This window comes from Oratosquilla oratoria, chromosome 40, assembly GCF_046742065.1.
Source record: "Oratosquilla oratoria isolate Oo_2021 chromosome 40, ASM4674206v1, whole genome shotgun sequence".
NCBI classification, from domain to species: Eukaryota; Metazoa; Arthropoda; class Malacostraca; order Stomatopoda; family Squillidae; genus Oratosquilla; species Oratosquilla oratoria.
This window is the reverse complement of record NC_134816.1, coordinates 20,991,084-21,012,443: the sequence shown is the minus strand read 5'-3', so window position 1 is coordinate 21,012,443 and position 21,360 is coordinate 20,991,084. Positions and strand designations below refer to the sequence as shown.

At 35.7% G+C, this 21,360-nt stretch overlaps 1 protein-coding gene across 1 annotated transcript in view; it reads right to left on the bottom strand.

Moving 5' to 3' along the window:
• Positions 1 to 2,037: 2,037 nt before the first annotated feature.
• Positions 2,038 to 21,360, bottom strand: part of LOC143020661 (uncharacterized) — a 35,594-nt gene continuing 16,271 nt past the window's right edge. The window contains exons 10-11 of the mRNA XM_076177186.1: positions 20,361 to 20,615; positions 2,038 to 2,287 (exon numbers count right to left, since the gene is read on the bottom strand). Coding sequence (XP_076033301.1) covers positions 2,087 to 2,287; positions 20,361 to 20,615 — 456 coding nt within the window. The 3' untranslated portion in view covers positions 2,038 to 2,086. The remainder of the gene's footprint in view (positions 2,288 to 20,360; positions 20,616 to 21,360) is intronic.

Here is a 21,360-nt window from a genome sequence, read left to right as displayed (position 1 = left end):
TAGGTTCTTGTATGATTACAGAAGGACCATCAATTCTTCCACTGGTAAGTCTCCAGTGGAGTTAATGTTTAATAGAGTTTTCAAGGGTACTGTAGAAGCTATTAGAGTGCAGGACAGATCTTCCAGTAAATTTAGTAATGAGGTGTTTAAGGAGAAAGAGCCCTTGTATGGACTGAATGACTGAATGATGCAGTGTTTCTTTGCAATTTTGGTAAAGGTTCTCTGTGGGTGGAAAGAAAGACTGATGAAGTGTTTTGTTCAAGAAATGATAAGGTGAAAGTTCAAAGTTTGGGAAATATTATTTGGAAAAAAGATGCAGATCAAATTATGCCTAGATTTGTAGGTGAACTTGGCCAACCTAAGAGTAACTATTCAGTTGATACTTCCATAGATAACTCTTCTGTTAGAGTAGATGTTTCTAGTAAGCCAATGTTGGATTCACCTATGTCTAAAGATAACTCTATTATAGAACCTCCAAGAGAAGACCTTGTAAGTAATAACCAAGATTGTTCAGTACAGACAAAAGAGATATGATGTTCCAGTCACATCCATAGACCACCTGATAGGGTGGATTTGTAACTATAGGTTATGTGTTGATTAAAAGGGGAGAAATATAGTGTTTTGCAACCACACTACAACAGGACGATTCCTATTGTCATGATCATCTGAGATCATGTTTCGATTTGTAGTCACCGTCAGACCAAAAGGTCAAAGTAAACCCTACGCTTAAGACATCTGTTGTATATCACTTATCATCCACCCCAAAGATATTAGAACCTCCCCATCTTCTGTCCTTTTCCTCTTTCTCCACCTATCCTTCACTCTCAACTTACCCTCTACCAAAATATTATCTGATATTCCCTCACTCTTTCCCCTAAGAACATGGACATCCAGAACTCTTCCTACTCTTTTCCTGGATACCACTACATAGCCCATTAATGCTTTATCAGTCATCCTTCCATTCACCACCCTCTACCATGTGTACTTATGCTTGACTTTTTCTTAAACACTGTGTTAGCTGTCATCAACTCTCCTTCAAAACACATCTCCACTATTATTTTGACCTGGCACTTCACACTTCCCAGCCACTCAGTCTATTGGTTCATCCCCTACCCTGGCATTGAGATCTCCCAATACTACAACACTGGCATTCCTCCCAAAGCTTTCTAAGCACTCATTCAAATATATCTTAAAGACCTCCCTCTCCTCTACACTGGTCTCATCACCAAGCCTATATACACTTACAAAGACTCGTACCTCCCTTTTCAGTTTCACCTTCATCCACATTAACCTTGAAGAAACTTCCCTCTACACCACACACTTACATAGCTCCTCATATACTAGTAGAGCCACCCCTTCCTTCCCTCGTCCTCTCCTCACTTCTGACACCTTCCCCACAACACTCCCAAACTCAAAATCAACTTACTTTTAACTTAGTTTCACTTAATGCCAATACATCCATCTTCCATCTCACAAACATACTGCCTATCTCTTCCCTTTTACTCTCATCTGTACCACACCCACACACATTAAAAGACCACCTGAATTCTGTTTGGATAATTCCTCCCAGACACTTTTTTGCCCTGACTTCTCATAGGAATGTACCCCTTAGTGTTACAAAAAGTAGGATGCTTAGTCCCATCACTCTGTCCTGTTTTAGTCACCTTTACAGAGTGGGAAGTCTCGGTGGTAGTATTCTTTCTTCTCCCTACCACAAGTGACAGATGTAATAATGGAAATATATGCTCAGAGAAATGGTACAGGACTGTATTAATAGGGGGAGGAGACACTGTCACAGATAATCTGAAGGAAGAGACTGGCAGTGCTGCAGTAAAGGTTATAAAATTTTATGTATTTATTTTACTTTTATATTTTTATTGCTATTCATATATTTTATTTATTAATTTACCTTTGCTTTTATTCATTATACATACATATATTGCTGCTTATATATTTGTTTATCTATTCATTCATTTTTCTTACAAATAATAAGAATAAAAGTCATAACACACTTTTCCCTGTTTTTTCAACACAATATTGTATTTCTTTTTATTAAATGACACCCCAAAATGCAGGCTATGCCATTCTAAAACATCCAGTCTTCAGATACATTGGAAAGAAAGGAGGTGATGGGTAGTGATGATGATGAATGCAGAGGTTTATGTGGACTTGTCTGGGAACATTGGAAGGCTGCATTAACACGTTGTTGCAGCTGAGGTAGTGTGACACCATGAAGAATCTCATTTGCTAGAGCCTCGCTTAAAGGTGGACATTTTGAGCCAGTCACCTGTCACAAGAAAAAAACAAACAAACAAGAAATATGCTTACTGATGGGTAACTGAAAATAATGAGAACATTTGTTCCAATGATACATAAAATCTATTAAAAAAAAAACATCCAGTGGTGTGTCTACCTAGTTGTATTTACCTAGTTGTATTTTATGGGAAAGGGAGCTATGCTTGTGGTGTTCCGCCCTTGTATCATGCAGTGTCTAGTTTGCTCCTAAATTCATGAATGGTTTTTGCACACATTATTTTTTCGTCCAGTTTGTTTCAAGTGTCTACTACTCTATGTGCAAAACTGTTCTTCTTCAGATCTCTTCTATAACTATGTTGTTTTTTTCCATGTACTCTTGTGTTTCTTTTGTCCCAGTTTAACAAGTCCTTTCATTCTATAGATCAATGATTCCCAAACCATGGGTCGCGACCCAAACATGAGTCGCGAAGTGTTCAAGAATGGGTTGCGAGACCTTGTTAAAAAAAATAATAATAATTTCAATCAAAAGTTTCCCTACATTTGTGTTTTCAATAAAAGAAGACTTTCGAAATTGCTTTTTGATGCTTGGGTCGCCACATCTTCACCAGATCTGGATTTGGGTCGCGGCCAAAAAAAGTTTGGGAACCACTGCTATAGATGGTCAGTAGCTAGTCTCTCTCTCTTCTTTGCTCCAGAGTCGCTAACTCCACTTTAGCCAGTCTCTCCTCATATGACAAGTTTGAAAGTGCAGAAGCCATTTTTGTGGCTGCTCTCTGTATTCTTTCTATTTTCTTTATATTCTTTTTGGTACTGGGTGACCACAATGTCGCCGCATATTCTAGTCTAGGCCCTATCAGTGTGACTAGTATTTTCTTAATCATTTCTTCGTCCAGATATGTAAATGCCACTTTTATTGATCTTGGCAAGTAATAGGATTCTCCCACAATTTTGTTTATTTGTTTATCATAGGACAAGTCGTTTGAGATAATTACTCCCAAATCTTTTTCAGGTCCCACTTTCTTTACCTCCATAATTCCAATTTTATATTGTCCTGATATTCTATTTTTACTTTTTCCAAACTCCATTATGCTCCATATAACTTCTTGATATTGAAGTCCACTTCCCATTTCTGACTCCACTTTCATACCTTATTCAGGTCTTCCTGTAGTGATTCGCAATCCGTTTCGGTTTTTACTTTCCACAATTTAGCGTCGTCTGCATTGAAGCTCATGTAACATTGCACATCATCACCCATGTCATTCACATGTATAGCAAGCATTATTGGAGCCAATACATATCCTTGCAGAACTCCACTGATCACCTCCTTCCAACCTGAATATTTTTCTCTGAGAACTACTCTCACATTTCTACCAATCAGGAAGTCCTCCATCCATTTTTATAGGTTCCCTTGTATCCCTCCTATATGTTCCAGTTTTTTAATAAGTCCAGTGAGTGTGTGTGTGTGTTTACCTACTTGTATTTACCTGGTTGTATTTTACGGGAAGGGGAGCTATGCTTGTGGTGTCCCATGTTAATACCTCGTTTTATCTAGACAGTTTTTAAATTCGTGTATCGTTTTTGCACACACCACATTTTCAACTAACTTGTTCCAAAAGTCTATTATCCTGTGGGGAAAACTGTTCTTTTTCAGGTATTTTTTTTCCGTGTCTTCTTGTATCTCTACTATCCCATTATATTAGATCCTCTCCATCAGTAATTTCTAGGCCTTTCATGATTCTATATATAGTTATCAAGTCGCCTCTCTCTCTTCTTTGCTCTGATGTCTGTAGCTCAAGTTCTGCCAGTCTCTCCTCATATAATAGATCTGAGAGCATTGGTGCCAATTTTGTAATTGCTCTTTGTATTCTCTCAAGTTTTGTTATACATTTTTTTTTTTTTGTAATTGGTGACCACGTCGTCACTGTATAGCCTACTCCAATCTTGGTCTCATCAAAGTGACTAGTGTTTTTGTCACCATATCTTTGTCCAGATATGTAAATGTCACTTTGATTATTCTTATTGAATTATAAGTTTCTCCAAAAATTTTGTTTATATGTTTCTCAGGGGGCATATTATTCATAATAATGACTCCCAGGTTCTTCTCATTTTCCATTTTTTTTCCTCTCCCAATTCATATGTTCCCACTATTCTCTTTTTTATTATTATTATTCTTTCAAATCCCATTATGGTATACTTCTTAATACTGAATTCCATCTCCCACTTCCTATTCCATTCCCATACTTTATTGAGATCACTCTGCAGCGACTCACAATCTTCAAGTGTTCACTTTTTTTTTAACAGTTCTGCATCGTCCGCAAAGGAAGCTCATATAACTTTCAATTCCTTTATCCATAACATTAATATACTGTATATAGCAAACATTATTGGGGCCATAACTGTTCTTTGTGGAACTCCACTAATCACTTCATCTCAATTAGAATGTTTGTCTCTTATCACCACTCTCATTTTTCTTTCATGCAAGAAGTCTTCCATCCACTTCAGCAGTTTCCCTGTATTCCTCCTGCACTTTCTAATTTCTTTAGCAATTTCTAATGTGGCACCTTATCAAAAGCTTTTTTCAGGTCTAGAAATGCACAATCAGCCCATCCATCTCTTTCTTGTATTACATCTATTAGTCTTGAATAGAAACACATCAAGTTTGTGACACATGATCATCCTTGTCTAAATTTAAATTGCCTTGGATTTAGTACATTTTTTTTTCAAATGCCTTACCCATCTACTTTTGATAATTCTTTCACAAATTTTAGCTACCGTACTTGTAAGAGAGACCGGTCTATAGTTAGTAGGGTCTTTCTTGTCCCCCTCTTTATATATTGGATACTATATTTGCTCTTTTCCAATCTTTTGGAACTTTTTCTTCTTTCAATGAACTGCTCATTAGGCTATGTATTTTGTCTGTTAGTTTATTCCTGCATTCTTTCAAAATCCAGTTTACCATTTCATCTGGTCCATGCGATTTTCTGACATCGAAAATTACTCAAGTGATTCATTATTTAATTCCTTGTTACTTCTATCTCTTTCATAGGGGGGATTTTCTCCTCCCACTTGACATCTCTAAGTTGTATATTCTCCCTCGTAAACAACGATTTGAAATGTTTGTTCATAAATTCTACCATTTCTATTTCCTCTGTGTATTCAACTCCTCCTTGTCGTAGTTTGTCGTAGTTCTTGTTTGTTTTTCAGTTTGTTGTTTACAAATCTATAAAATAGTTTTGGTTGATCTTTACATTTTTCTATGACATCTTTTTCGTATTTTCTCTTTTCTTCTCTGCACGCTTGTACATATTGATTCCTATGACTAGTATATTTTTCCATTTTTCAGGTCTTTTGTCTTTTTTCAATTTTATCCAAGCTTTATCCCTTTTGTCTTTTAACTCCCTACATCTTTTGTTGTACCAACACTTTACATATTCTTTTTCTTCTTTTTGTCTTGGAACATACTTTTCCACTCCTTTATAAATTTTTGTCAAAATATTCCATTTCTCTTCTACTGTTGTTTCCTCCTTTTGTATCCTTTCCCAGTCTGCTTTTTGAAATAATTATCTTATTTTATATTTTTTTTTCATACATCAATCTTCCCTTTCTATATTGTTGTTTTTTCATGTATTTCTTCTCATTTAGTTCCACTTCAACTAACATGTGGTCACTTTTACTTATTGGCGTCTTATATCCAATCTTGTCCACTATTTGGGGTTCTGATGTGATTATTAGGTCTAGTCTCGATGGTTCTTCCTCGTTTCTATACCTAGTATTCTCTTGTATCCACTGTGTCATTGTATGTTCTATAATCATAACAAATAGTACATTTCCCCATAGGTCGTCTCTACCCTTCACTGTCATCTCTTCCCAGCAGATTTCTTTACAATTAAAGTCACCCATTATAACTATTCTTCCTCCATCTTCCATAATCTTGTTTAGTGTTATCTTTGTGTCTTCTAACATATTTTTGTGTTCTCTCTCTTCCCACGAAGCCGTTTTAGGAGGCACATAATTTACCACAAACTTCCTGCTCTTCCCATCCCTGTCCTCTATTTCCATTATAATCATCTCTATTCTTTCCATATGTAACATTCCTCACATTTATATCCTTCCTAGTCAGGAACATAACTCCACCCTCCTTGTTTTACTTCTCTGTTTCTAATCCAACAATTATATGCACCATGTCCTACACTGTTGGGTGGTTATGGACCCTTCAATATTGTCTCTACAATTCCCATTATGTCCGGTTGTTTTTCCTTCAGGTAATCATTAAATTCATTCAAGCCTGTTATTAAACCATCTACATTTGTGAAAGACACTTTTAACTTTCTGCTACTTCCATCGTGTTTTCTGTTTCCCTTCCATTTTTCTCTACTATGAACCGTTTCCTCACTTTCATATCCACTACTCTCTAAAAAACGAGAACAGAACAGAATCAGACATAGAGAAATTCTATTAGAGTTTAATAGAATTTCTCTATGTCTGACTCTGTTCTGTTCTCGTTTTTTTTTCTTTAGCTTCTATTTTTTCTGTTTTCTCTTCCTCTCTTTCCTCTTTATTCATCTCTCTTTTTATCCATACCTGTTTATACTGATCACTTTTTGCTAGTTTCCCTGTTTTTGTTAAGATATTCTCTGCTGTCGTTTGTGACCTGAATTTAACATTAATTGGTCTGGTCTTGTCTATATTGTATTTCCCTAATCTATATATTTATTAAATTTCTTTTATTATTTCTTGTTCATCATCTTGAATTCGTTTTGATACATTGTTTACTTTTTCTTCTCTTCTACTCATTGATTCTTGTGGTTCTATTTAGGTTATATTTCTCTTCCATTCCTAATATAATTATACATTTCTTTTTATCTGCTAAGTCTCTTACTATATTCTTCTGTCTCATCACTTTAATAACTGAGTCTTCAGTTTGTTCTTTCATTTGCTGTTTAATTGTGTCAGTAAATGCAACTTTACTGTTTTCTTGTTTTTTTTTCCAGCCCTGTGCTTCTTTTGCTATGGCCTCTTTGTTGTCTTTATTATTCCTCTTTAATTCCTCATTCTCTTCTTTTACTTCTTTTAACTGTCTTTTTAATTCTTCTATTTCATTAGTTAAGTTTTTGTTCACCTTCTCTAGTTCTTCCAATTTTTCAACTCTCTGAGCAATCTTTGCTATGTTACCGAACCTATTCTCCCAATGTTCAGTCATTTTTTCAAGTTTTTCCTCTAGTCTTGTCAATCGAGGGAGGTTGGTATTCCCCCCCCCCTCATTAAATCCCTTGAAATGATTATCATCACCTTCCATTGTGCTGCTCTTATCTATATTCCTAATCTTTACATTTTTGTTAATCCCCTCTTCAAAATCCTCAGTCCTTCGTTTGTTTACAAGACGCCTGGCTTCCTGGACCAAGTCCTCCCCTTCCTCATTTCCTTCCATTTCCCTCAGTAATCCCTCCCCTTCTTTTTTATCACCCCACTACACCACGAGCTTTCCCCTCCCCTATAAATACAATAAGGTACTTCCTTGACGTTGAGATCCGCGTAGATTTAGCTTTTCTTCGGAACTCCAATTCTCGCCGTCCATCCGACGAAAGTGTGTATTTACCTAGCTGTATTTTACGGGAAGGGGAGCTATGCTCGTGGGCTCCCGTCTTCATATCTCATTTTATCTAAACTATTTTTAAATTGATGTATTGTTTTTGCACACACCACTTTCTCATCTAACTTGTTCCAACTGTCTATTACTCTGTGAGGAAAGCTGTTCTTTTTCAGATCTCTTCTATAGCTGTCTTTTTTTTTTATTTTCTTTCCGTGTCCTCTTGTATTTCTATCATCCCATTTTATCAGATTCTCTCTATCAGTAATTTCTATGCCTTTCATGATTCTGTAAATAGCTATCAAATCTCCTCTCTCTCTTCTTTGCTCTAGTGTCTGTAGCTCAAGTTTTGCCAGTCTCTCTTCATATGATAGTTTTGAGAGTGTTGGTGCCAATTTTGTAATTGCTCTTTGTATTCTTTCAAGTTTTTTTTTATACATTTTTTTGTACTTGATGACAATATCGTTGCTGCATATTCCAATCTTGGTCTTATCAGGGTGATTAGGATTTTCTTCACCATTTCTTCATCCAGGTATGTAAATGCAACTTTGATTGTTCTTATTAAATTATAAGTTTCTCCAAAAGTCTTATTTATATGTTTCTCAGGTGACATATTATTCATAACAATGACTCCCAGGTCCTTCTCATTTTCTACTTTTTTCATTCCTTCTTCTCCCAATTTATATGATCCTGTTATTCTGTTTTTGCTTTTTCCAAATTCCATTATACTACACTTTTTTGTATTGAACTCCATCTCCCACTTCCTACTCCATTCCTGTATTTTATTTAGATAACTCTGTAGTGATTCACAATCTTCTTCCGTGTTCACTCTTTTCAGTAGTTTTGCATCATCTGCAAAGAAGCTCATTTAACTTTCAATTCCTTCATCCATATCATTAATATATATAGTAAACATTATTGGGGCCAGAACTGTTCCTTGCGGAACACCGCTTATTACTTCATCCCATTTTGAGTGTTTGTCTCTTATCACTACTCTCATTTTCCTTTCTTGCAAAAAGTCTTCCATCCAATTAAGCAGTTTGCCCTGTATTCCTCCTTGAGTTTCTAATTTCTTAAGCAACTTCTTATGTGGTACTTTGTCAAAAGCTTTTTTTAGGTCTAGAAATGCACAATCAGCCCATCCATCTCTTTCTTGTATTATATCTATTAGCCTTGAATAGAAACATATTAAATTGGTGACGCATGATCGTCATTGTCTGAATCCAAATTGCCTTGGATTTAACACGTTGTTTTTTTCTAAATATTTTACCCATCTACTTTTGACAATTCTTTCACAAAGTTTTGCTATTGTACTTGTTAGAGAGACTGGTCTATAGTTGTTAGGGTCTTCTTTATTTCCTCCTTTATATATAGGTACTATATTTGCTTTTTTTCAATCTTCTGGAACTTTTCCTTCTTTCAAGGAACTGTTTATTATGCTATGTATTTTGTCTGCCAGTTCATTCCTGCATTCTTTCAAAATCCAGTTTGCTATTTCATCTGGTCCATGCAATTTTCTGACATCAAGATTACTCAAGTGTTTCAATATTTCGTTCTTTGTTACTTCTATTTCTTTCATGGGAGGGACTTTCTCTTTCCATTCGATCTCTTCAGGTTGTATGTTCTCCCTTGTAAACACTGATTTAAAATGTTTGTTCATAATTTCCGCCATTTCAATTTCCTCTGTGTATTCAACTCCTTCTTGTCTTAATTTCTCCAAGTCTTGTTTGTTTTTCAATTTGTTGTTTACAAATCTGTAGAATAGTTTTGGTTGATCTTTACACTTTTCTATGACATCTTTTTCATATTTTCTCTTTTCCTCTCTGCATGCTTGTACATATTCATTTCTATAACAAGTATATATTTTCCATTTTTCAGGCCTTCTGTCTTTTTTCCATCTAGTCCAAGCTTTGTCTCTTTTGTCTTTTAACTCCCTACAACTTCTATTGTACCAGCATTTTACATATTCTTTTTCTTGTTTTTGTCTTGGGACATACTTTTCCACTCCTTTTTTGTAAATTTTTGTCAAAATATTCCATTTCTCTTCCACTGTTGTTTCTTCTTTGTATGTTTCTTCCCAGTTTTCTTTTTGAAAGAATTCTCTTATTATATCAAAGTTTGTTTTTTCATACATCAATCTTCCTTTTCTATATTGTTCATTTCTTTTCATGTATGTTTCTTCATTTAGTTCCAGTTCAATCAATATGTGGTCACTTTTACTTATTGGTGTTTTATATTCAATCTTGTCCACTATTCTAGGTTCAGATGTAATTATTAGGTCTAGTCTCGATGGTTCTTCTTCATTTCTATACCTAGTGTTTTCCTGTATCCACTGTGTCATTGTATTGTCAGTAATCATCTCAAGTAGAGCGTTTCCCCATAAGCCGTCTCCACCCTTTACTGTCATCTCTTCCCAGCAGATTTCTTTGCAATTATAGTCGCCCATTATAACTATTCTTCCTCCATCTTCCATTATTTTATTTAATGTTATCTTTGTGTCCTCTAACATACTTTTATGTTCACTCTCTTCCCACGAGGCTGTTTTTGGAGGCACATAATTTATCACAAATTTTCTGCTCTTCTTATCTCTGTCTTCCACTTCGATCATAATCATCTCTACTGTATTCTTTCCATATGTGACACACCTCACGTTTATATCCTTCTTAGTCAGGAACATAACTCCACCCCCTTGCTTTGTCTCTCTGTTTCTAATCCAATAATTATATGCATCATGTCCTACACTGTTGGGTGGTAGTGGACCTTTTAATTTTGTTTCTACAATTCCCATTATGTCCGGTTCTTTTTCCTTCAAATAATCATTCAGCTCATTCAATCCTGTTATTAATCCATCTATATTTGTGTAAGACACTCTTAGTTTCCTGCCACTTCCATTGTGTTCTCTGTTTCCCTTTTGTTTTTCTCTTGTGTGTCGAATTTCCTTAGTTTCATATTCACTACTCTCCAATAGAATCTCTCTTTTTCTGACTCTGTTCTGTTCTCGTTTTTTTTCCTTAGCTTCAAGTCTTTTCTTTTTTTTCTTCCTCTCTTTCTTCTTTATTCATTTCCCTTTTTATCCATACCTTTTTATATTGTTCACTTGTTGCTAGTTTCCCTGTTTTGGATAAGATATTCTCTGCCGTTGTTTGTGACCTGAATTTAATCTTAATTGGTCTGGTCTTATCTGTACTATACTTTTCGAGTCTGAAATTCTCTTCGATTTGTTTCATTATTTCTGGTTCATCTTCCTGAACTAATTGTAGTAAACTGCTTACTTTTTCATTTTCCTCTTTGATTCTTGAGGTTCTATCTGGGTTATGTTTCTCTTCCATTCCTAATATAATTATACATTTCTTTTTGTCTGCTAAGTCTCTTACAATATTCTCCTTCTGTCTCATCGCTTTGATAACTGAGTTTTCAGTTTGTTCTTTCATTTGCTGTTTAATTATATCAGTGAATGCAACTTTACTATTTTCCTGTATCTTTCTCCACCCCTGTGCCTCGTTTGCTATTGTTTCTTTATTGTCTTTATTGTTCCATTTTAATTCTTTATTCTCCTCTTTTACTTCTCCAAAATGTCTTTTTAGTTCTTCTATTTCATCAGTTAAGTTTTTGTTCGCCTTCTCTAGTTCTTCCAATCTTTCAAACTTTTCTGCAAGTTTTGACATTTTACCGAACCTAACCTCCCAATGTTCAGTCATTTGTTCAAGCCTTTCCTCCAGTTTTGCTAGTCGGGGGAGGTTGGTATCCGCCTCCCCCTCTTTAAATCCTTGGAAATTGTTGTCCTCACTTCCATTGAATTGTTCTTACCTATGTTTCTAATCTTTACATTTTTGTTAGACATTTCGTCGTCATTAAATTGGTCGGGACTTCTTTTGTTTACATGGCGTCTGCCTGCCTGGGCCAAGTCCTCTCCTTCCTCATTTCCTTCCATTTCCCTCAGTAATCCCTCTCCTTCTCCTTTTTCCTCACTTTCCCCTACACCACGAGCAATCCCCCCCCACCCTGTAAATACAATAGGTACTTCCTTTGCTTCGGGATCCACGAAATTTCACTTTTTCTTCAGAACGTTCTCTAAGCCGTCCGTTCGTTGAAGTGTATTTACCTAGTTGTATTTACCTAGTTGTATTTTACGGGAAGGGGAGCTATGCTCGTGGGCTCCCGTCTTCATATCTCATTTTATCTAACCTATTTTTAAATTCATGTATTGTTTTTGCACACACCACTTTCTCATCTAACTTGTTCCAACTGTTTATTACTCTGTGAGGAAAGCTGTTCTTTTTCAAGTCTCTTCTATAGCTGTCTTTTTTTATTTTCTTTCCGTGTCCTCTTGTATTTCTGTTATCCCATTTTATCAGATTCTCTCTATCAGTAATTTCTATGCCTTTCATGATTCTGTAAATAGCTATCAAATCTCCTCTCTTCTTTGCTCTAGTGTCTGTAGTTCAAGTTTTTCTAGTCTCTCTTCATATGATAGTTTTGAGAGCGTTGGTGCCAGTTTTGTAATTGCTCTTTGTATTCTTTCAAGTTTTTTTATACATTTTTTTGTACTTGGTGACCATATCTTTGCTGCATATTCCAATCTTGGTCTTATCAGGGTGATTAGGATTTTCTTCACCATTTCTTCATCCAGGTATGTAAATGCAACTTTGATTGTTCTTATTAAATTATAAGTTTCTCCAAAAGTCTTATTTATATGTTTCTCAGGTGACATATTATTCATAACAATGACTCCCAGGTCCTTCTCATTTTCTACTTTTTTTATTCCTTCTTCTCCCAATTTATATGCTCCTGTTATTCTGTTTTTGCTTTTTCCAAATTCCATTATACTACACTTTTTTGTATTGAACTTCATCTCCCACTTCCTACTCCATTCCTGTACTATATTTAGATCTCTCTGTAGTGATTCACAATCTTCTTCAGTTTCCACTCTTTTCAGTAGTTTTGCATCATCTGCAAAGAAGCTCATATAGCTTTTTTATTCCTTCATCCATATCATTAATATATATAGCAAACATTATTGGGGCCAGTACTGTTCCCTGCGGAACACCGCTTATTACTTCATCCCATTTTGAGTGCTGGTTTCTTATCACTACTCTCATTTTTCTTTCTTGCAAAAAGTCTTCCATCCAATTTAGTAGTTTTCCCTGTATTCCTCCTTGAGTTTCTAATTTCTTAAGCAACTTCTTATGTGGTACTTTGTCAAAAGCTTTCTTTAGGTCTAGAAATGCACAGTCCGCCCATCCATCTCTTTCTTGTATTATATCTATTAACCTTGAATAGAAACATATTAAATTGGTGACGCATGATCGTCATTGTCTGAATCCAAATTGCCTTGGATTTAACACGTTGTTTTTTTCTAAATATTTTACCCATCTACTTTTGATAATTCTTTCACAAATTTTTGCTATTGTACTTGTTAGAGAGACTGGTCTATAGTTTGTAGGTTCTTCTTTATTTCCTCCTTTATATATAGGTACTATATTTGCTTTTTTCCAATCTTCTGGAACTTTTCCTTCTTTCAAGGAACTGTTTAGTATGCTATGTATTTTGTCTGCCAGTTCATTCCTGCATTCTTTCAGAATCCAGTTTGCTATATCATCTGGTCCATGCGATTTTCTGACATCAAGATTACTCAAGTGTGTCAATATTTCATTCTTTGTTACTATTTCTTCCATAGGGGGGACTTTCTCTTTCCATTCAATCTCTTCAGGTTGTATGTTCTCCCTTGTAAACATTGATTTAAAATGTTTGTTCATAATTTCCGCCATTTCCATTTCCTCAGTGTATTCAACTCCCTCTTGTCTTAATTTCTCCAAGTCTTGTTTGTTTTTCAGTTTATTGTTTACAAATCTGTAGAATAGTTTTGGTTGATCTTTACACTTTTCTATGACATCTTTTTCATATTTTCTCTTTTCCTCTCTGCACGTTTGTACATATTCATTTCTATAACCGGTATATATTTTCCATTTTTCAGGTCTTCTGTATTTTTTCCATCTGGTCCAGGCTTTGTCTCTTTTGTCTTTTAGCTCCCTACAACTTTTGTTGTACCAGCATTTTACATATTCTTTTTCTTGTTTTTGTCTTGGGACATACTTTTCCACTCCTTTTTTGTAAATTTTTGTCAAAATATTCCATTTCTCTTCCACTGTTGTTTCTTCTTTGTATATTTCTTCCCAGTTTTCTTTTTGAAAGAATTCTCTTATTTTGTCAAAGTTTGTTTTTTCATACATCATTCTTCCTTTTCTATATTGCTCATTTCTTTTCCTATATTTTTCTTCATTAAGTTCCAGTTCAATCAATATGTGGTCACTTTTACTTATTGGTGTTTTATATTCAATCTTGTCCACTATTCTAGGTTCAGATGTAATTATTAAGTCTAGTCTCGATGGTTCTTCTTCATTTCTATACCTGGTGTTCTCCTGTATCCATTGTGTCATTGTATGGTCAGTAATCATCTCAAGTAGAGCGTTTCCCCATGAGCCATCTCCACCCTTTACTGTCATCTCTTCCCAGCAGATTTCTTTGCAATTAAAGTCGCCCATTATAACTATTCTTCCTCCATCTTCCATTATTTTATTTAATGTTATCTTTGTGTCCTCTAACATACTTTTATGTTCACTCTCCTCCCATGAGGCTGTTTTCGGAGGCACATAATTTATCACAAATTTTCTGCTCTTCTTATCTCTGTCTTCCACTTCTATCATAATCATTTCTACTGTATTCTTTCCTTCTTAGTCAGGAACATAACTCCACCCCCTTGCTTATTCTCTCTGTTTTTAATCCAATAATTATATGCATCATGTCCTACACTGTTGGGTGGTAGTGGGCCTTTTAATTTTGTTTCTACAATTCCCATTATGTCCGGTTCTTTTTCTTTCAAATAATCATTCAGCTCTTTCAATCCTGTTATTAATCCATCTATATTTGTGTAAGACACTCTTAGTTTTCTGTCACTTCCATTGTGTTCTCTGTTTCCCTTTTGTTTTTCTCTTGTATGTCGAACTGCCTTAGTTTCATATTCACTACTCTCCAATAGAATCTCTCTTTCTCTGACTCCGTTCTGTTCTCGTTTTTTGTCTTAGCTTCAAGTCTTTTCTGCTTTTCTTCCTCTCTTTCTTCTTTATTCATTTCCCTTTTTATCCATACCTTTTTATATTGTTCACTTGTTGCTAGTTTCCCTGTTTTGGATAAGATATTCTCTGCCGTCGTTTGTGACCTGAATTTAATCTTAATTGGTCTGGTCTTATCTGTACTATACTTTCCGAGCCTGAATTTTTCCTCAATTTCCTTCATAATTTCTGGTTCATCTTCCTGAACTAATTTTAGTAAACTGCTTACTTTTTCATTTTCCTCATTGGTTCTTGAGGTTCTATCTGGGTTATGTTTCTCTTCCATTCCTAATATAATTATACATTTCTTTTTGTCAGCTAAGTCTCTTATTATATTCTCCTTCTGTCTCATCACTTTAATAACTGAGTCTTCAGTTTGTTCTCTCATTTGCTGTTTAATTATATCAGTAAATGCAACTTTACTGTTTTCTTTTATCGACTTCCATCCCTCTCTGTTTTCTTTACTATTCCTCTTCAATTCCTCATTCTCCACCTTTACTTCTTTTAACTGTCTTTTCAGGTTTTCTATTTCATCAGTTAAGTTTTTGTTCGCCTTCTCTAGTTCTTCCAATTTTTCAACCCTCCGTATAATATTGTTAACATGACCGAACCTACGCTCCAAGTCCTCGATCATCTAATCGACCTTCTCTTCTAGTCTTGTCAGTCGGGTGTGTATTTACCTAGTTGTATTTACCTAGTTGTATTTTACGGGAAGGGGAGCTATGCTCGTGAGGTCCCGTCTTCATATCTCATTTTATCTAAACTATTTTTAAATTCATGTATTGTTTTTGCACACACCACTTTCTCATCTAACTTGTTCCAACTGTCTATTGCTCTGTGAGGAAAGCTGTTCTTTTTCAAATCTCTTCTATAGTTGTCTTTTTTTATTTTCTTTCCGTGTCCTCTTGTATTTCTGTCATCCCATTTTATCAGATTCTCTCTATCAGTAATTTCTATGCCTTTCATGATTCTGTAAATAGCTATCAAATCTCCTCTCTCTCTTCTTTTCTCTAGTGTCTGTAGTTTAAGTTTTTGTAGTCTCTCTTCATATGATAGTTTTGAGAGTGTTGGTGCCAGTTTAGTAATTGCTCTTTGTATTCTTTCAAGTTTTTTTATACATTTTTTTGTACTTGGTGACCATATCGTTGCTGCATATTCCAATCTTGGTCTTATCAGGGTGACTAGGATTTTCCTCACCATTTCTTCATCCAGGTATGTAAATGCCACTTTGATTGTTCTTATTAAATTATAAGTTTCTCCAAAAATCTTATTTATATGTTTCTCAGGTGACATATTATTCATAACAATGACTCCCAGGTCCCTCTCATTTTCTACTCTTTTTATTCCTTCTTCTCCCAAATTATATGATCCTGTTATTCTGTTTTTGCTTTTTCCAAATTCCATTATACTACACTTTTTTGTATTGAACTCCATCTCCCACTTCCTACTCCATTCTTGTACTTTATTTAGATCTCTCTGTAGTGATTCACAATCTTCTTCAGTTTTCACTCTTTTCAGTAATTTTGCATCATCTGCAAAGAAGCTCATATAGCTTTCAATTCCTTCATCCATATCATTAATATATATAGCAAACATTATTGGGGCCAGAACTGTTCCCTGCGGGACACCGCTTATTACTTCATTCCATTTTGAGTGCTGATCTCTTATCACTACTCGCATTTGTCTTTCTTGCAAAAAGTCTTCCATCCAATTTAGCAATTTACCTTGTATTCCTCCTTCATATTCTAATTTCTTAAGCAACTTCTTATGTGGTACTTTGTCAAAAGCTTTTTTTAGGTCTAGAAATGCACAATCAGCCCATCCATCTCTTTCTTGTATTATATCTATTAGCCTTGAATAGAAACATATTAAATTGGTGACGCATGATCGTCCTTGTCTGAATCCAAATTGCCTTGGATTTAGTACGTTGTTTTTTTCCAAGTATTTTACCCATCTACTTTTGATAATTCTTTCACATATTTTTGCTATTGTACTTGTTAGAGAGACTGGTCTATAGTTGGTAGGTTCTTCTTTATTTCCTCCTTTATATATAGGTACTATATTTGCTTTTTTCCAATCTTCTGGAACTTTTCCTTCTTTTAAGGAACTGCTTATTATGCTATGTATTTTGTCTGCCAGTTCATTCCTACATTCTTTCAGAATCCAGTTTGCTATTTCATCTGGCCCATGCGATTTTCTGACATCAAAATTACCCAAGTGTGTCAATATTTCATTCTTCGTTACTTCTATTTCTTCCATAGGGGGGACTTTTTCCTTCCACTCAATCTCTTCAGGTTGTATATTTTCCCTTGTAAACACTGATTTAAAATGTTTGTTCATAATTTCTGCCATTTCCATTTCCTCAGTGTATTCAACTCCCCCTTGTCTTAATTTCTCCAAGTCTTGTTTGTTTTTCAGTTTATTGTTTACAAATCTGTAGAATAGTTTTGGTTGATCTTTACACTTTTCTATAACATCTTTTTCATATTTTCTTTTTTCCTCTCTGCACTTTTGTACATATTCATTTCTATAACCAGTATATATTTTCCATTTTTCAGGTCTTCTGTCTTTTTTCCATCCGGTCCAGGCTTTGTCTCTTTTGTCTTTTAACTCCCTACAACTTTTGTTGTACCAGCATTTTACATATTCTTTTTCTTGTTTTTGTCTTGGGACATACTTTTCCACTCCTTCTTTGTAAATTTTTGTCAAAATATTCCATTTCTCTTCCACTGATGTTTCTTCTTTGTATATATCTTCCCAGTTTTCTTGTTGGAAGAATTCTCTTATTTTATCAAAGTTTGTTTTTTCATACATCATTCTTCCTTTTCTATATTGTTCATTTCTTTTCATATATTTTTCTTCATTAAGTTCCAGTTCAATCAATATGTGGTCACTTTTACCTATTGGTGTTTTATATTCAATCTTGTCCACTATTCTAGGTTCAGATGTAATTATTAAGTCTAGCCTCGATGGTTCTTCTTCATTTCTATACCTAGTGTTCTCTTGTATCCATTGTGTCATTGAATGGTCAGTAATCATCTCAAGTAGAGCATTTCCCCATGAGTCATCACCACTCTTTACCGTCATTTCTTCCCAGCAGATTTCTTTGCAATTAAAGTCGCCCATCATAACTATTCTTCCTCCGTCTTCCATTATTTTAGTTAATGCTATCTTTGTGTCCTCTAACATACTTTTATGTTCATTCTCCTCCCATGAGGCTGTTTTCGGAGGCACATAGTTGATCACAAATTTTCTGCTCTTCTTATCTCGGTCTTCCACTTCTATCATAATCATCTCTACTGTATTCTTTCCATATATGACACCTTTCACGTTTATATCTTTCTTTGTCAGGAACATAACTCCACCCCCTTGTTTTTTCTCTCTGTTTCTAATCCAATAATTGTATGTATCATGTCCTACACTGTTGGGTGGTAGTGGGCCTTTTAATTTTGTTTCTACAATTCCCATTATGTCCGGTTCTTTTTCTTTCAAATAATCATTCAGTTCATTCAATCCTGTTATCAATCCATCTATATTTGTGTAAGACACTCTTAGTTTTCTGCCACTTCCATTGTGTTCTCTGTTTCCCTTATGTTTTTCTTTAGTATGTCGAACTGCTTTATTTTCATGTTCACTACTCTCCAATAGAATCTCTCTTTCTCTGACTCCGTTCTTTCCTCGTTTTTTGCCTTAGCTTCAATTCTTTTCTGCTTTTCTGCCTCTCTTTCCTCCTTATTCATTTCTCTTTTTATCCATACCTTTTTATATTGATCATTTGTTGCTAGTTTCCCTGTCTTGGATAGAATTTTCTCTGCCGTTGTTTGTGACCTGAATTTAATCTTAATTGGTCTGGTCTTATCTGTACTATATTTTCCGAGTCTGAATTTTTCCTCAATTTCCTTTATAATTTCTGGTTCATCTTCCTGGACTAATTTTAATAAACTGCTTACCCTTTCATTTTCCTCCTTGATTCTTGCGGTTCTATCTGGGTTATGTTTCTCTTCCATTCCTAATATAATTATACATTTCTTTTTGTCAGCTAAGTCTCTTACTATATTCTCCTTCTGTCTCATCACTTTAATAACTGAGTCTTCATTATGTTCTTTCAATTGCTGTTTGACTATGTCAGTGAATGAAACCTTATTCCCTTCTTGAGTTATTCTCCAATTTTTAGCTTCTGTAGCTATTTTCTCACTGTTTTCATTACTATTCTTCTTCAATTTCTCATTCTCCTCCTTTACATTTCCTAACTGTCTTTTTAGGTCCTCTACTTCTTCAGTTAAGTTTCTGTTAGCCTTCTCTAGTTGTTCCAATCTTTCAATTCTTTGTAGAATGGAGCCTACATTACCTAACTTACGTTCCAAGTCCTCGATCACCTTATCAACTCTCTCCTCTAGTCTTATCAGTCTGGGGGGGGTTGTGTCCCCCCCACCCTCTTTAAATCCCTGGAACATATTCTCGTCACTTTCTACTGTATTTCTCCTTTCTATACTTCTAATCTTTACATTTTTATTTGCCATTTCGTCATCCGGTGGTCGTTTCATGTTGATCTTCCGCCCGTCTGCCTGGGCCAAGTCCTCCACATCCTCATTATCTTCCATTTCCCCAGTAATCCCTCCCCCTCTCCTCTTTCCTTACTTTCCCACTACCTCACGAGCAATTCCCCCCCCCCCTGCAAATACAAAAAGGCACTTCTCTTTGCGTTGGTATCCTCAATCTGCACTTTTCTTCAGAGCGTTCGTCAAGCCGTCCGTTCGTTGAAAGTGTGTGTGTGTGTGTGTGTGTGTGTGTGTGTGTGTGTGTGTGTGTCCCCCCCACCCTCTTTAAATCCCTGGAAAATATTCTCATCACTTTCTACTGTATTGCTCTTATCTATACTTCTAATCTTTACATTTTTATTAGACATTTCATCGTCGTCGGGGGGCCGTTTGTTTACCTTTCGCCTGTCTGCCTGGGCCAAGTCTACTCCTTCCTCATTTCCTTCCATTTCCCTCAGTAATCCCTCCCCTTCTCCTCTTTCCCTACTTTCCTACTACTCCACGAGCAATTTCCCCCCACCCTGTAAATACAATAGGCACTTCTCTTTGCGTTGGGATCCACAAAACTTCAATTTTCTTCAGAACGTCTTCTAAGCCGTCCGTTCGTTGAAGTGTGTGTGTGTGTGTGTGTGTATACTTTCAAACTCTGGTCATTCTGTCCTTAAAGTAGCCTACAACCATAACTGCATTTTCTGGTAAATCTTTTGTCAATCAAGGGTAATACTTTGCTTGCTAGGGCCAATTTGGTGGCTTTGTCGAGGTTAAAAAAAAAAAAAAAAAAAAAAAAACAGCCAGCCTGCCAGACAGAATATGACTTCATATAGAGAAACCAAGGTGGTAAGATATGAATATTGTAATGGCGATACCCACCATGAAACTGTTGTTGGAGTAACACACAATGGCAGCCATGTTAGTGTGAGTGAGAGGTGGGAGGAGATGTGCAACTGGACGCTGGACCACATGTTCGGGCATGCTGTCATCCATCCTAATGCTGAAGACTTCAAGGGCAAAGATGAGCAGAGGCGCATCAACAAGCGCCTCTGTAATGGCCGACAGGAGGACGTTGGTGGGAGCAGAATTGGCAGAAGGCATAAGAAGGGCTGGTCCGCTGGGCGTTAGCAAGATCTGTCAGGTAAGCAGAAAACATTTGAAGACAACAGACTTATTACCAAAACAGTCATTTTGTTGATAACTTTGTCATATGAAACAGAAGATTTGATATTTGTGCTATCATAATGTTCACTATGTAAGAACATATATCTATGGGTTTGTTTTGCAATGGGTGTTCATGGTTTGTTAGATTTTCCAAAATTATGAGGTTGATTTTGTCCATTCCCAGTGGAAATAGTCAAAATGTCCCTAACAGATTCTATGCTGTATTGATTTTAACCAGTTCTCTCGAGTTTTCAATTTCTAATTACTTTGGCTTAGAAGCCCGAGAGCTAAACTAATCAGGAATAGAAATTAGACGTTGACCCAGATCACCGCCCTCCTTCCCCAAATTATACAGCGCCAACAAAGAACAATTTGCATACTCATTATTAGACTTTCTGAGTAAAAGCAGCAACGACTGCAACAGCACTGTAGGAGAGAGGCCAAACGCAGAGTATGGGATCTGAAGAAGCCCTGCTGGGCGAAAAGTTGAATACATTGGATCCCATACTCTGCGTTTGGCCTCTGTCCTATTAGACTTTCTCCTGATAGTGGTAAGGGACAAAGCCACTGTTGCATACATGGCTGTGTGTATTTACCTAATTGTAGTATACAAGAAAGGAACAACACTCGTTGGGTCCCGTCTCCTATTATTTAGTTTTCTAACATTCCTAGACTCAAACTCATGTATGGTTCTAAATTAATCCATATCCTTGAT